At 45.9% G+C, this 16,203-nt stretch overlaps 1 protein-coding gene across 5 annotated transcripts in view; it reads right to left on the bottom strand.

Moving 5' to 3' along the window:
• The window catches only part of LOC108291639 (protein HIRA), a 106,383-nt gene that overhangs the window by 55,654 nt on the left and 34,526 nt on the right, over positions 1–16,203 (bottom strand). For all 5 annotated transcript variants that reach the window (XM_017512084.2, XM_017512083.2, XM_017512085.2 and 2 more), the window contains 7 exons: positions 15,242–15,402; positions 12,817–12,984; positions 10,892–11,005; positions 7,683–7,753; positions 6,920–7,025; positions 4,869–5,084; positions 3,298–3,383 (listed from right to left, as the gene is read on the bottom strand). In XM_017512084.2, coding sequence (XP_017367573.1) covers positions 3,298–3,383; positions 4,869–5,084; positions 6,920–7,025; positions 7,683–7,753; positions 10,892–11,005; positions 12,817–12,984; positions 15,242–15,402 — 922 coding nt within the window. The remainder of the gene's footprint in view (positions 1–3,297; positions 3,384–4,868; positions 5,085–6,919; positions 7,026–7,682; positions 7,754–10,891; positions 11,006–12,816; positions 12,985–15,241; positions 15,403–16,203) is intronic.

The raw sequence follows: 16,203 nt of genomic DNA, 5'->3' as shown, positions 1-16,203 counted from the left end.
CTACCACTCTGGGAAGCCGAGGCAGGTGGATCACTTGAGGTCAGCAGTTCGAGACCAGCCTGGCCAACATGGTGAAACCCCGTCTCCACTTAAAATACAAAAATTATCCGGGCATGGTGGTGGGCACCTGTAATCCCAGCTACTCGGGAGGCTAAAGCAGAAATCTCATGAACCTGGGAGGCGGAGGTTGCAGTGAGCCAAGATCATGCCTTAATTAAAAAAAAAATATATATATATATATATATATATATATATATATATATATATATATATAAGTTCTGGTAGGGCTAGTCTACCCTGATTAATCTTCTTTTTCAGAAATATTTCAGTCATTCCTATTTGTTTTTCCACATAACTTTATTTTATTTATTGATTGACATGACGTCTCACTCTGTCACCCAGGCTGGAGTGCAGCGGCACAATCTTGGCTCACTGCAACCTCCCAGGTTCAAGCAATTCTCCTGCCTCAGCCTCCAAGTAGCTGAGACTACAGACACACACCACCATTCCCAGCTACTTTTTATATTTTTAGTAGAGATGGGGTTTCAACCATGTTGGCCAGGCTGGTCTCAAACCCCTGATCTCAGGTGATCTGCCCACCTCGGCCACCCTAAGTGCTGGGAATACAGGCATGAGCCACTGTGCCTGGTGGATTTTTCCACATAACTTTATAGAGTTACCTTGTCTGATTCCAAAAATTCCTATGGTTATTTGTACTGGTTAAATCAGCTACAGGACAGCTCACATCTTTATGATGCCATCCTAGCTAATCAATGGCATGAATTTCTAGTTACTTCTTTTGAGTTTTCCTTGAGGCCTCTCAGTAGGGTTTTTAATTTTTTCTTCATTAAGATCTATATCTCTGGTTGCATCCTAAGTCTTTTATTTGTGAATATGACATTTCTTTATGGGCTCTGAGTGTAGTTGGTGCTACCTGACTTCATGTTGATTGTATCCAGCCATGTGACTGTCTTCTTTCATTGCCTATGGCAGTTTTTCCAAATAATTCTCTTACAAATTACATCATCCTTAAATAATTATCCTTTCTAATTTGCTCTTTCCCTTGACTAACTACACAGGCTAGAACCTATAGAGCAATGTTAAATTATAATTCCAAGAGTAGGCATTTATTTAGTTTTTGAACTTAATTTGAAATAATTTATCGAGTTAAGGAAGCATCCACCTACTCCCATTTAACTGAGTTTTAAAACAAAATGGCATTGAATTTTACCAAAATGCCTGTTAAGCATTGATAAAAGAGATCATATAATTTTTTTCTTTTGATCTACTGATATGTGGAACTAAATAGTTACCTAAAATTTGAACCTCCTTACTTTCCAGAAACAAACCTCACTTGATCATGGTATATTAGCCTTTTAACATGCAGTAAGGTTCTGCTTGTTACTATTTTACTTAGGTTTTGCATTGACATTCAGAAATGAGACTGATCTGGGATTTATGATGTTTTATCCTTGTTAGATTTTGGTGTAAATATTATGTTCATTTCAAAATAAAAATCTGCACATTTCTTCTCCATGAACTAGAATATTTAAAATGGTATTAACAGTTACCTGTTCCTTAAAAGTTCCTGAGGTTTCCCTGTGAAGCAGTCTAACTGTGGTGACTTTGGTGGGGTTAACTCTGTGACACTGTCCTCTATCTCTTCTACAACAATTTTTTACTTTCATTAATTTTATTTTCTTTAAAAACCATCCACTTTATGAAGTTCAGCAAATAGTTTCTCAACTTTTTTGTCTGCTATTATTTCTCACTTACACCTGCTTTGCATATTTAAGCTTTTCTTTTCTTTCTTGATTTAGCTCAGCTAATAAGGACCTATTCTGTTGCTACTTGTTAGAACGTGGGAATCAGGAGGCCAAAAAGCTTTTAACACTAAAGGGATCCGGTCCTGGTGCCAGAAATATGCATCCTATGTCAGAAAGTTGGCCCCAGACCAGCTAGAAAGCCATCTACATCTTCTCACCAGGTAAGGCCTAGAATGATCCACAGTACAAAGTGTCACCATCACCACCTCCCTGTCCCTCAGACCCAGTGTGTTCAGAGCTCAGACCCACATCGGGTCTCATTTGGTCCTAGTAAAAGGTAGGCAGGGGCATTACCTCCTATAGGGTCACAATAGGAAAAAGACTTAGTCAAAAGAAAATGACTGCTCTGGGGGAGTCAGTAGACCTCGTCTGGCTCTACTCGCAGGGACCTCAGAGCCTGCACACCTAAGACAAGGAGATGGATCTGTACACTGTACAAGTGAAGGTTTGTTCAGGAAGATTTGGAATAGCTCATGGATAGACAACTGCTAAACGCAGAGGCCTGGATGTGTGTAGTTTCCATGAAGGGCTTACTGATGCCCTGAGCAGATCAGTGGTATGAAAATAAAACCCAGAGTGTGAACTGCCTTGACAGTGGGGGTCTATTTTTTTCACCCAGGGCCTAATCATTTTTCTTTCCTTTTTTTTTTTTTTTTTTTTTGAATCAACACACATCATTTTGGGGAGAATAACCATTCAAAAACAATCTGCACTGATATACTCAGACAACAGCAAGTGGTGAATGAGTTTCTTCCCCCATCTCTGTCCCTCAAAGGGAAATGTGTTTCAGAGCCCTACCCTCTGCCCAATAATTCCATTTCTACAAGTTATCCTGAGAGAACAACCACAGGTGAGCTCAAAGACTCATTTACAATCACAAGAAACTGGACACAAATACAAGTCCACAATGAGCTGGCTAAGCAAATCCTAGGACGGGAACCTGGATAATCAGATAGCAAATGCTTCAGAGGACTAGTTATTAAAATGGATGAATAGGCAAGAAACAGTGACAAGTGAGGAAAAAAAGACTGGAAATAGAGATATCAAATACAGTGACTATACTGGAGAGACTGGATTATGGATTTGTTTTTTTCCTTTGGACTTTTACTATTTTCTAAATTTAACACGTGTAAACATACCTTTCATAATAAAAAAAAAAATAACATTATGAAAGACAAAAAATATCAGCCTGATTGCTTTCCCTGTGTGTCCTCTGGTGCCCTGGCAACAGTGAAGTGCAGCAGACGTGCCTAGCCCTCCCACCCACCACATGATTCAGGTGTGCACAAGGGCTCCAGGAGGAGTGTGGGCTTTGCGACTATAGGAAGCTGGGCTCAACTTCCTTGCTTCCACATTCTACCAGTCAGGTTGTGAAGGGCCTTTGAAGATCCTCACTGTGAAAGCATTAACTGCTAAAAGAAGACAGGAAGACCTCGCTAGATAAAATCATAAAAGCGGAATGAACCAGTACCCAGTGTCCAGCTGTGCTATGCAGAGAGGTGTGATTCTTCTCCGACCATCTGCCGTCCGAGTCTCAACTTGCTTCTTCAAAAGATTCTGGCAAAGCAGAGTTACATAAATGCAAAGTTTCTGCCGACTATTTCCAAATAAAAAATAAAGTTTCTTTTTTTCCTGGTGATAACAACACTTACCATAAGATCTATCCAATTAGCGAGGTTTTAAGTGTGCAGTATTGTATTGTGAACTATAGGCACTATGCTGTAGGCGAGATCACTAGGACTTATTCATCTTCTATACCTTAAACGTTATACTCTTTGGCTAATAACTCCATTTTCCTCTGACCCCAGTATTCACCATTCTATTATCTGCCTCTGTGAGTCTGACTATTTTAGATTCCTCATATAAGATGAATATCATGCAGTACTTGTCTTTCTGTATCTGGGTTATCATTACTTTGTACACATTAAGTATGTGTAACTTTTTATATGCCAATTATACCTCAACACAGTAGGTTTAAAAATAATAAGGCTTCTAAGGAAATATATTCTAAATTCCCCTTCTAAGCCCTTTTGGTACAACTAAACTAGCCACCTAAGCAAAGAACAAGCCGTGGGCACATGCTGCACTGGCCGCCCCGCACAACAGCCATGGGGCCAATGAAGGGGCTCAAGGACTGAGCCCTGCGCCCGTAGCCACGTCTGTCACTGAGCTAAGGATTTTCTTTATCTTTTTTTTTTTTTTTGAGATGGAATCTCATTCTGTCGCCCACGCTGAGTGCAGTGGCGCAATCTCGGCTCACTGTAACCTGCGCCTCCTGGGTTTAAGCAATTCTCCTGCTCAGCCCCCCCATGTAGCTGGGACTACAGGCATGCGCCACCATGCTCAGCTAATTTTTTTTTTTTTTAAGTAGAGACAGGATTTCACCATGTTGGTAGGGCTGGTTTGGAACTCCTGACATCAAGTGATCCATTCGCCTCGGCATCCCAAAATGCTGGGATTACAGGTGTAAGTCACTGCACCTGGCCTGAGATAGCGATTTTCAAACTGACTTTCAAAATAGAATCCTTTCTTCCACAGAAATCTCATAACTAGGGGTTTTCTCTCATACTTTATATCTTAATTGCCTGGAGGAGTTTTGTCAGCCTACATATGGTCCTGGAGATAGTTTATATACACCAGGCAATAACGTTCCTTACCCTTTTCCAATCCCTTTTCATGAAACATGGCTTCCAGATGAAGAAGGGGAGCCCACAGAAGTCTCCTTAGGTCAGAGCCTGAAATCCACTATTCTTAGTATCTAGGATTTCCTAGAAAGGCAGGCAGGCTAAAGTTTGTAAGTTCTTACAAGAGATGACCTCCTCTGGGCTCCTGGGTATATAGTGGCCTTTGACAAAGGGGATCCAGGCCCCATTACTATGTCATACAGTGGTGGGCAAGGAGCCAACAAGCCCAAGGCTGGCTAACCCACAAATCCCATGCCACACTAAGCAGACGCCCTCTTTACCACCACTGGTGTCTGCCCCTCACCCTGTCCCCTGGTCATGTGTCTATGTCTTTAGTACCACCAGGCAGGGCTCTCACCTTCCTAATATCTTCAAGACTCTCCCCGTTGACGACGCCTGCAACTGAGGTGGCTGAGCCTGTCTCCCTGGTGGAGGCACTTTTCTGATCCAGCTGCTGCTGCTGCTGCCTCCGCTGGTACTTGAGCATCTCAGGGTTCTCAATAACAGCTGTGGAGAGCTGGGCCTCAGTCATGATGGCCAGGCTCTTGCCATAGGTGGACTGGTGAATGCGGCTCTGGGGAAGCAAAGAGAAGCACAACATGCCAGTGTAAGCACCAGCATGGCCAATGTCGCCCACAAGTGGGCAAACTAGAGCAGAGCTCTCCTGGCTCTGAGTGGAGAAGGGACCCAAGGCCAGCTTCCCATTGCCTCCCACCCTATTCTGCTTGTCCCTCATTTGACAGCTCTGTTGATGTCTCATGCCCTCCCTTGATGTTTATGGCCTTCCTTGTATCTGTAGCTGGGATGACAGTAAATGAGACAGCCAAGAAGACAACACCTGCCCCACAGTCTGGTGCAGAAAACATGACAATCCACAGTGTCCACAGTGTTTCAATGGAAAGGAAGACACTCAAGTTGCTAACTTAAGGCTCTTAAATCACTCCTAGGACCCAAATGCATTTGGGAATCAGATCCTAGAACAAGAGTCTACTTTCACCGCTCATCTGCAGCCATCAGTCCTGTGGATGGAGGTCCCCATGGGTCTGCTTACAGTGTCTCTAGAGTATGGGAAAGCCTGGAATAGCAGAGCTGGGGAGCCTCCTTTACCACCACCCCTCATAATATGTCATCATCCTCGCCTCCTCCTAGGCGCTTGTAGTCTTGGGCCCTAACAAGCTAGGCAGGAGCCCCATGAGAGCAGAGATGGTATCCCCAGCACACTGCAGTGACTGCTGTGCATGAAAGTGCATGAGGAACAGACGTCCATGGGATGTGCAAATGTCCAACGTGGGATTCTGCCCAAGAACAGGGACTGTTCTTGGTTAAGAGGATATCTGCTTTACAACAGAGCATGGGTTGAAAGGCAGTGTTCCAAGAGAGGTGCCTTGGGACTCACTCCTGCAGGACTTGATGTGTCCCGGAACCTCCTTCCCTTGCCATCTTGGCTCCTGCCCTTCTCTCCTGAGTCTATCCCCTGCAATCTCGAGGCAGAATTCAATGTTTGCCAGGGCATCCCTAGTGTTCCCGAAACATGGGGTCCCAGTCTGTGACTTGAGAAATGTAAATGCAGTCAGCAAGGCAGACCTCTGCCCCAAAGGGGTTCACATTTTAGTGAGAGGTCACACTGTAGGTTAACAGGAAGCTTCCACCAGCAAGTAAGGTCATATGGGAGAGCTGCCAGACTGCTCTAGGTTTTCACAGAACTCCCTTCAGACACATACATACATCCCACCAAGTGGCAGCAGGTTTCTAAGCCTATGGTGGGTGAAGCAGGGCTTTTTGCAAAGCTTGGCAGAAGGGCACGGAGACCCCATCACCCCCGCAGAGCACAGAGGGGAGGTGGCCTGGCCCAGAGGCAGTAGGCCTGGTTCACTCTTCTAACCTAAGGTTCACGTACAGACTGGGCAAAGGGCCATGCTATTTTCTGAGGCTTAGTTTCCATATCCACAAAATGGATGAGCTCTGCCTTGAAGGGTTTTGGGCAATTTAAATGAAATTGTATGTGCAAAACACATTTCCAGAGCCTGGCATCCGATACGTGCTAAGAAATGACCAATATTACTACCATGAAGGGGAAAGTGATGTTGGCAAAGGCCTTTGAGGAGTCACTTCAGCTCTTTCTCAGGGCAAAAACTTCCCAGTAGATGGCCTATTATCAGCTCAAGAAGAGATGCCCAAAATAGTTCTACTCTTAACTCCAGGACTTATTTCTAAAATGAACAGAGACTCGTTTTTAAATTAATCTATGCTGTAAAGAAGGATTACAACCTATAAAAGACGAATATCCCATTACATGTTAAGAAATGACGCTTCTATGTATCCCACAAGAAGAGGGTGTAGTAGGGGTCTCTCAGAGCTACTGTAGCTATGGCCCCAAAGCGCCCAGCAGCACAAGGGCTATCAGCCTACCTTCTCCTCCTCGCTTAGGGGATCTCCAAGCTCATCCTGGGAGAAGTCAAGGAATGCCACAGAGCCATCCATGGAGCACACCAAGATGCCAAGCCCATTCAGAGTCCTGAAAGACACGGTCATCAGCAGCCTGGTAGCAAGAGCCCCAGGCAGACACACGTCGCAGGAGCTGGCCTGTGAGGATGGTGGACCATGCTTCTAGGGAGATGCTGGCAACTCCTAGTTCCCTTCTGTGGCCTGAGGGTGGTGGGGGGGAGGGTGACAACTGCATCCCACAGGGCCCTGGTGTTCTTTAGTTCTAAGCAGGTATACAAAGTATCCCTTACCATATGTTCTGTAAGAATTTTCAATTTTATTTATCTTAGTTTTGAAACCATTAAGAAAAAAAACACAACTTGACAAAATATCCATACAAGTCAGGTCATTGAGAAGCAAAAGGTGTGCTTCTCACTTTGTTTCATGCAAAGACGGAGTAAAGTGGAGCCTACTAGGATCACATCATTCTCTTTGTCTTATACAAATCCTGAGAAGGCATTTTCCAGTAGCAAATCCTACACAGGCAGGACATTCTCACAGCAACAGGCAAACCATTGCCAGTTCCCGAATCACAGGCAAACAGCACTCTTAGTCTGTGCCACTGTGACACCTGGGGATGGGCCACTGGTCGGCCACCTGACCCTAGTCACATCCAGGAGGCCTCATGTTCCAATGTGTGGTTTCTGCTTTCTTTCTAACCTATTCCCATAAGTAAAATACACCTTACCAGGAAATGTCCATGATGGATTTGTCAAACAGTTCATGGATGACCACCAGCGGCCGTTTCAGACATGTGAGCTGGAAAGAAAGACACAGCCAAGGTTAATGAAATTACTCAAATCCGCTTTTGCATTCAGCTCAGTTAACATAACCAGCCTAGAAGCCTTGGTCAGAGTGGCTGCTGATATTTAAGGCATCTTCAACTCTACTCAAACTGTTGCTGTGGAGACCCCAAACTATGGGAACCAAAGCTTGCCAAAAAAGTTCATCCTACCTAGAGTGGAGCCTGCCTCCAGGGCTTTCTTTGGTCTGACGGGGAGACACCTTTAGACACAGACAAGCAGCAATGGAGAAGGCAGAGCGGGAGTGGGTTTTTGAAGGGCTATGGTCTGAGCAGAGGGACAGTCCCAGTGTGGCCCTCTGAGAGGGTCTATGGAACAGGAAACAGGATGCCAAAGCCTAGATAGGGGGTGAGGCACCCTGAGAGAGAATACAACACATCTTCCCTGGGCCCAAGGGACTCTGGTACACATTTAGCCAAGGCTCATTCTACGCTATGTGCAGGTAATACAGAAATACACACTTGGGCCCTTAATTTAGGCACAGTTACCTACTATTAACACTTTGATGAATTATTTCCTTCTATTTTATGCAAATATTTATTTTATTTTTCAAAGTAAGGCACATGGTTGTGGCTGCTTTTTCATTTAACGCACAGTAAGTATGTCATTAAATAGCCTATAAAAGTCTCTTTTGGATGACTGCATAACATGCACTGTGTGCATATTCTCTATCAAGTCACCCGATTGCTGGCATGCACGCTGACTCCACGTTCCCACAACTATGGTAGGCTCTTTCTCTCATGCACAAGTGCCTGGCTACCCTGCTGGCTGGCCCTGAGCTGCAGGATGGTGGGCAGGTAAGAAACACACTTCCTCAAGGGATCGTGGGCTCCCTTAGGTGCTGCTGCAGCTTCTGGGAGGCTGTGCTGCTGAGTGTCCCAATGCAGCCTGAGAGTGCCATGTGGGGAAGGAGAAGCTGTGTCCACTCTAGTGCTGGAGAGGGGTCTAGAGTCTGAGCTATCTGGAACCCACATTAAGAATCTTGCTTCCACCCTAATTCCACTTCTAGAAAAAGCTGCCTTGTACCTCCTCCCATAAATATGCCTACAGACCCTCAGAAATCTGTAGGCTGTGTGACTGCCTGACCTGAGCATTCTAAGAAATATGGGTACCACAGTCAGTGATGTTTTGGTTGCAGCCCCACAAACAGGGCCTCAGGCTGGGAGGAGACAGGGAAGGTGCCCTGAACGGCTCTCTGTGGTACTGTGGTTCAGGTTCCAGAATGGGTGTTAAGTGAATACTGGGCCTAAAAAAAAAAAATCACAACACACACAGTAATAGATTTCTGTACAACAAACTGTAATAAATGCAGCCAGAGGATAACCTTCAAAACCAGAACTTCAAACTTGCTCAGCTTATAGGGACACTTTTTTACAAAGTGAAAAAAAAATTAATGTGTGTGCACTTTGCTTTATCAAACTTTAAATACATTGGCACGTCGACACTCAGCAGCAAGGCTGCTTCCTGCACTGCATGCGGAGGTGTCTCTCACCATATAGTCAGGTCACAGTACACCAGCTCCTGGCAGTGAGAAAATTAACCCTTCAGGAGCCCTCACTTAGAAACCGCCACAATACTTACCCTTGGGTTCTCACTCACCAACTACCCTTGAATAACTCTGCTGAGAACCTGTTCTGTGGAGGGCACTGAGTTAGGACGGTGAGGGGAACAATGAAGACACATCGGGCTGGGTGTGGGGGCTCATACCTGTAATCCCAGCACTTTGGTAGGCTAAGGTGGCGGATCACCTGAGGTCAGAAGTTTGTGACCAGCCTGGCCAACATGGTGAAACCCCGTCTCTACTAAACCTACAAAAAAATTAGCCGGGTGTAGTGGTCTGTAATCCCAGTGCCACTGCACTCCAACCAGCCTGCTGGGCGATAGAGGGAGACTCCATCTCAAAAAAAAAAAAAGAAGGTGAAGACACACATTGCATCATCTCAGGGGCTCCTGCAAGTAAGGACTACCAGGCTCACAACCTTACCCGTCACAGTATCGCCCAGGGGTGAAATGGACTAATAAATGGAGGTATCAGCTGTCTGTGTATCTTTTTTTGTGTGTGGACATAAGCACTCATCTGTCTTGGTTATATGCCTAGGAGTGGAAGTGCTCTAGGTCATATGCTTAGCTGTGGTAGAAACTGCCAAACACGGTTCCCAAGTGCTCATGCCAGCATCAACACCTGTCAGTAATATATCACTTCCAGCTTATCATGTCCTTGCCAACACTTGGTTCTATCTTTTAACTTTAGCATACTACTCCTAGGTATGTACTCACAAATAAATGAAAACATATGTCCACATAAAGACTTACACAAGAATATTCATATCAGCTTTAGTCGTAATATCTCAAAACTGAAACAATCTTAATGTCCATCAATAGGAGAATGTATAAACAAACTGTGGTGCATTCACACAGTGGAATGCTACACAGAAATTATAAGAAATAAAATACTGTTAAGTGTAGCAACATACAGGAATCTCAAAAACACTATGTCAAGCAAAAGAAGTGAAGACACAAAGAAGCAAGCAACACACAACTGCATTTATATGAAGTTCAAGAGCAGGCAAAACTCATTAGTATCTGTTATACTGTCAGCATACTGTTATACTGCCAGTATCTGCCATTAGAGTGGTTGCTTTGATGGTGAGGGAGGTCTTGACTCGGGAGGGACAAAGGGACAAAAAGGAGTACTCTAGGCAGTAATGACGCTGGTGTGTAAACATGTATGACAACTCACCAAGCTGTACCTTTCAGGCGAATACACTTTATATAAAGATTTTTCTAATAGGAAGGAAGCCCAACATGCTGCCCATGGCACTGACCACTGAGGGTGCTGCCTGAGTCTGGACACAAGAGCTGGTCTAGGTAGGGGTCAAGGTGCCCTCTCCTGGCTGAGCACAGACCCAGTCTTTAACACTTCCTTCTGGGAGAGCAGGAGAGCCTGTGAGCTTCCAAGGAGGGGCTGACCCCAGGTGCAGAGTAGAAGGTACACTCTGAGCATTACCCAAAGCAGGTCTCTCTTTCCACCACTCACTACTTCCCCAACCTATACCTCACATTCTGCAACAAAAGCTTAGGGTGGCAGGCTCACCCAGACAGAAAGCGAGCGGTCCTTGCTGCCAACAGCGCAGCAGCAGTATGGGCAGCTGGGCTTCGTAGAACTCCCATTCTTCTGCTTCTTTTTGAAGATTTTTGGGTTGAATTTCTAAAGCCAAATAACAAATGTTAAAAATAATTGATCAAGCATCAGGCATGTCCCCTGTGCCCAAGTCCCAGCCCGCTGAAGGGAGTCTCCCACAGACATTCTCTGAGCCCAGGCACTGAGCATGCATCTTCCTGACCAACAATGAGGCATCTGGCTGATGATGGAAAGGAGGCTTAGGGAGGTCAGAAAGTATGTGCAGAGGCATCAAATGAGTAAGCTGGGAAATGCAGATGTAAAACCAGCACTACCAAACTCTCCCCATTTCTGCAGCCTGCCAAGTAGAGGGGATGGATAACTATTGAAACTAGCCTTCTCAATTCCCTCTGGCCTGGCAGGGACATCCCTAGGACCTGTGGAAAAGGTGAGCCTCCAAGGGTGCTTCAGAAACACAGACCTGCTCATTCCCTATCTCCTAAGAGAGGCCAAGGGAATGTGCAGGAAGGGTGTGAACCTCTGAATTCCTTCTTGACTCACTGCAATTGTTGTTTGGTCATAACTGTCTAGCAGAGATCCACTCAGTCAGAGTCATTTGTGATCTCCCTGGGCCAGAGACCAAGGTTACATGACACAAAGGTGCTTCATTGGCTGCTTAGACCAGGGAGCTACCTCCAGAATAACTTCTCTTTTTTTTTGGAAAGGATGGAAGCAAACACTGAGCTCCCAGCCACCTTCCTGGATTTAAAGGGGATGGGTGCTCTGGGAATCCCCAACCTAGGGAAACTGAGGGCAGAGGAAAGAGGGTTCTGGAAAGCCTGATGTCAGGTAGTCTAGAGATATTTTAATTCCAGAGGGCAGGCAAGAATGACCAGGGGTGCACAGAGACTGGAGAAGATGGAACCCAGAGGCATGTCCCCAGGATTATAGTCTCTAGCACCAGGAGGCTGCAGGGTCTTTCAAGCTCTGTGAGCCAAAGGCAGGGGTCATGATCTCCCAGAACAGCTCTAAAGTGGTTGTGAGGACTGCATGGGAGAATCATGTAGAGCACTAACCACGAAGCAGTGATTTCCAAAGACTTTAGCAACAAAATTCTGGTTCAAACAAAACCCTACATGGACTCCAAAACAAAAAAATTAAATAAGTAATACTTTACTCACACAAAATTTATATTTTAAGGTACACTATATGATGCTTATTATCTGTTTAAACAAAGGCAAAAATAAGCCCGTTTTCATCAGGGTCTCAGATGATCCTTCACTTTTATCAACGTTAGCCCACCAATCTGTTTATTTATTGGCTACCCAGTGTTAAGAAAGTCCTGGTTCTCACAGATTATTTGCAACTGCTTAACGGCTTGCCTGGGGCTCTATCAGAACGCTCTTTAATTAAATTAATGGAGAAGCATAAGAGGAGTGTCCAGACACCTCTCCTGCCTAAGGACCCACAGCAGTTCACGCCTCTGAGCTCTTCAGCTGCTGCAGCAAGATCTGGCAGCAGCTCCTAACTTAGTGATCCATGGCACAGCCTTGCACCTGTGGTTGATGCTGCCAGGTGTAGGGACAAGCACAGTGCTTGGTGGGTGCACCAGAATCACACCTGTATTCACTGGAGCCAGGTGAGGGGGGCACTGTGCTTGGGCACCCATGAGCATACCTGAGTATGTAAAAGGCTGATGAGGAGCTACAATGTTCCTGGCCCAAGACTGATTTTGTTGATGTTCGCCATGTTAAAGTTTGCCAATAAATCAACCAAGTACATACTCTTACTATCTGAAATTAGTTTTAAAATATTTAAGCATAACTACTTAAAATAAATCAAGAATTAATATGTGCTGAATCTTGGAGCCCATCCCCCTCAGTTCCCCGGGCACTCACCACGACAGTCACAGCTTTCCGGTGCCCTACAAAGTCCATGTTGGTCTTCCATCCCTCCCGTTCAATGATCTGGGCAGTGGGGCCTGAGTTGTTCATGGCATGGGCAGATACCAGGTAATGCCCATCAGGTGACCAGCTGAGCCGCAACACATGTGTCGTTCCTCCACACTGAAAAAAGCATCTGCACTTGAAAGGAGCTCAAGGCCACCTCTGTGACCAAAACTCTGGCCTCAAGGATAAAGTCCAACTTCAATTTATAAATGTGTGATGGTGGAGCATTCATCCCAAGCTTCTGGCTACACTGACAGCTTCCATCTCTCCAGATGGCCCAACCAAAAAGGGCTCTGTGAAATGAATTTGGAAACTGCAGCATCCTACACTCCCCCAGAGAAGCTGAACAAAGAAATATAGTTCAGAAGTATAGGCCCTGAGGAGCTCTGCAAGAAGGCTACCTGTCTGAACCATAGCCTCTGTGTGGGCCAAATCTCTCTGGTCACTAACCCAATTCTTCTGTACAGCACCTGTTAACCTACCATATGGCATCTGCACAGCATCCTCAAGGTATACTGTGGTGGAGAAAAAGCCCTTTTAACCCAGGAGCCTGGCAGAAGCCTGTGACTGTAATAGCTGATGACCGAGGCACCACCTATTATCTTGAGCCTGTTGCTTCACCCGAAGGGTAGTGAGGACACCCACAAGGGCAAAGAGGTTTGTAATGTCCTCATAAACTGCAAAAGGAACAGTAGAGAGGCACTGTTCCCCCGACCTGGACTGGGGGCTGAGGCAGGGCATCCTTTCACATTATTCCTCCTGCAAAATGAGATGACATGGATCTAGAGCCAGCTTCCTGAAGCTCAAGGTGGACCCAGGGCAGCTCTAAAGACTTAAGGGTTAAGATCATGACCTCACAGCTCTAGAGCAGGACAGGACAAAGCAGGGCCTGAGTGTAGTGAAATCACCCACCTCAGCTCCCAGCCTTAGGCCATAGATCCACCCCTACCTTGAAAGATGCGCCCACCCAGCCGAGGCTGAAGATTACTGCCAGCTCCTGCTGGTACTCAAGACACTCCTAAAGCCGTCCCTAGGAGTCCAGCTTATAGGACCCCACTGCCTGGCAGTCAGCCCTGAGGAACTCCAGAAGGAGCAAAAGTTCCTTAGGGCAAGACTAAGTAAGGTAAAAACCAGTACATACCTAGCCCAGGAGCTGGTGTCATGCAGGGAGAACTGAACACATGACTATCACTTTACTTTTGCAGCCATCCTGACCAGTGGACAAATGCCTGCTCTTCCTGCAAACTTTCACTTATGTGTCCCTTGTTCTGTGAAGTCTTCCCTGATGCACTCACCACTCCTGGGCTGTTTCTGCACTCCGGACAACTCCATCATCATATAACTGATGGGAATGCCTGTCTTTCCTTGGGGCTTTAAGCTTCAAGAGGAAAGACTCCATCTCAATCTACTTTTATTTCCCTGTGTCCAGTATTGCCTTCTACACAGTAGACACTTAATAAATGTCTAATGAGCAATGGTGATCTTGAACTCTCATTCCATTTGAAATCAGAACTCAAAGGAAGAGAGAGTAAAATACTACAGATGCTACAGTCTGATCTCCAAACATGTGCAAACTGTACTGCTAACTCCAGCCAGGAAAGAAGGCCCCTGAACTACAGGGTGCATATCAACAACACAGCACAGTCAGGAATGGCCCGAGGGACTCTTCCATCCTGCCTCGGCCTCCAACAAGCTGCTCTGCAGGAGGCTCAGTGTAAACTCTACACTCTAAGAAGCAGTTTAATCCATGTCTGTGGCAGTGAGCTGGGTGACAGAATGATGTGGAGACATCTCTATGGTTCACTTCAACTTTAAAACTATAAATCCAAGCCAGGCACAGTGGCTGATGTCTGTAATTCCAGCACTTTGGGAGGCTGAGGCGGGCAGATCACCTGAGGTCAAAAGTTCGAGACCAGCCTGGCCAACGTGGTGAAACCCCATCTCTACTAAAAATACAAAAATTAGGTGGGCGTGGTGGTGGGCGCCTGTAGTCCCAGCTACTCGGGAGGTTGAGACAGGAGAATTGCTTGAACCTGGGAGGTGGAGGTTGCAGTGAGCTGAGATTGTGCCATTGCACTCCAGCCTGGGTAACAAAAGAGAAACTCCATCTAAAAAAAAGAAACCCAAAAACTATAAATCCTTTCATTTCAAAGTCGGAAATTAAATGGCATCTCAGAAATGAAGGATTTTGTATTATCTGACTTTTAGGGCCAGAGTCCCACCCAAGAGAGCCTCAGTGAATCTGCTCAGACCCCCGGACTCTGTGCATTCCTCATGTGGCCTGGCCCATGGCCAGCTCCCTCTCTGCACAAAGAAGTCAGAAAGGGGCTGGGGCAGCTGCTAGGGCTCAGCTCCCTGAGCTGTTCCCACTTACCTCATCAAAAGGCTTGGTGATGCTGGTCTCCAGCTGCCAATCCAGTGTCCTCCACACCTTTAGGCTGCGGTCATCAGCTTGAGAGGCTATGTATTTACCAACAGGGTCCCACGTCAACCCTTTGACCAAGCCAGAATGACCTCTCAGAGTAGCTAGAATTTCTGTGAAGAAAAAAGGAATGTGGAGAGGCGTCATCTGGGGAAAACATAACCTGCAATCTATGAGCCATAGGATAGATATCCAAGACAGCAGACCCAGCAGTCTGCCCTGACCAGCCCCATGCCAGGTAGAAGCAGAAGTGCCTCCTCATTTGATCTCCACCAAGGCAAAAGTCAACTGAAGAAATGACTACATTAAGAAGGCAGGCACCAAAAGGCCAGTTCTAATCTAGGTCTTGTCTGTAGCTAGCAGCCCTGCCTGTGGCTGCCCTTCCTGAGCTGTGACACCAGCACTTCTGACATTAGCCTCCCTGGCAGCTCCCTGATAAGGAGGAGGCCTACTAGCTCAAAGGGGCAGACAGTGGCTGAGTCTTTTGTAAATCATGGCTGAAGACACAGGTGTGTACCATGGCACCCCATACAGATCTGTAATCCAAATGCTACTCCAGACTCTAAAGTTGCCCTCTCCATGGCCAGACTGAGTATCTCCACACATGCTGGTGGTTTTCAAAGAGTTAAAATGACCCGGATCAATGAGGAAAGCATTCTTCAAATACAGAGCAGAAATATGAGAATTTTACTAGTTATAAACTGCAGCACTGTGCCAGGTTATGCCATTTGTTGTGACTTTAAACACAATAAATAAGAAAAATCGGGCCGGGCGCGGTGGCTCACGCCTGTAATCCCAGCACTTTGGGAGGCCGAGGCAGGTGGATCACAAGGTCAAGAGATCGAGACCATCCTGGTCAACATGGTGAAACCCCGTCTCTACTAAAAATACAAAAAATCAGCTGGGCATGGTGG

The sequence above is a fragment of the Cebus imitator genome, unplaced genomic scaffold (genome assembly GCF_001604975.1).
Source record: "Cebus imitator isolate Cc_AM_T3 unplaced genomic scaffold, Cebus_imitator-1.0 Scaffold461, whole genome shotgun sequence".
NCBI lineage: Eukaryota > Metazoa > Chordata > Mammalia > Primates > Cebidae > Cebus > Cebus imitator.
Note: the sequence above shows the minus strand (reverse complement) of the source record. Positions and strands in the feature narration are given on the sequence as shown.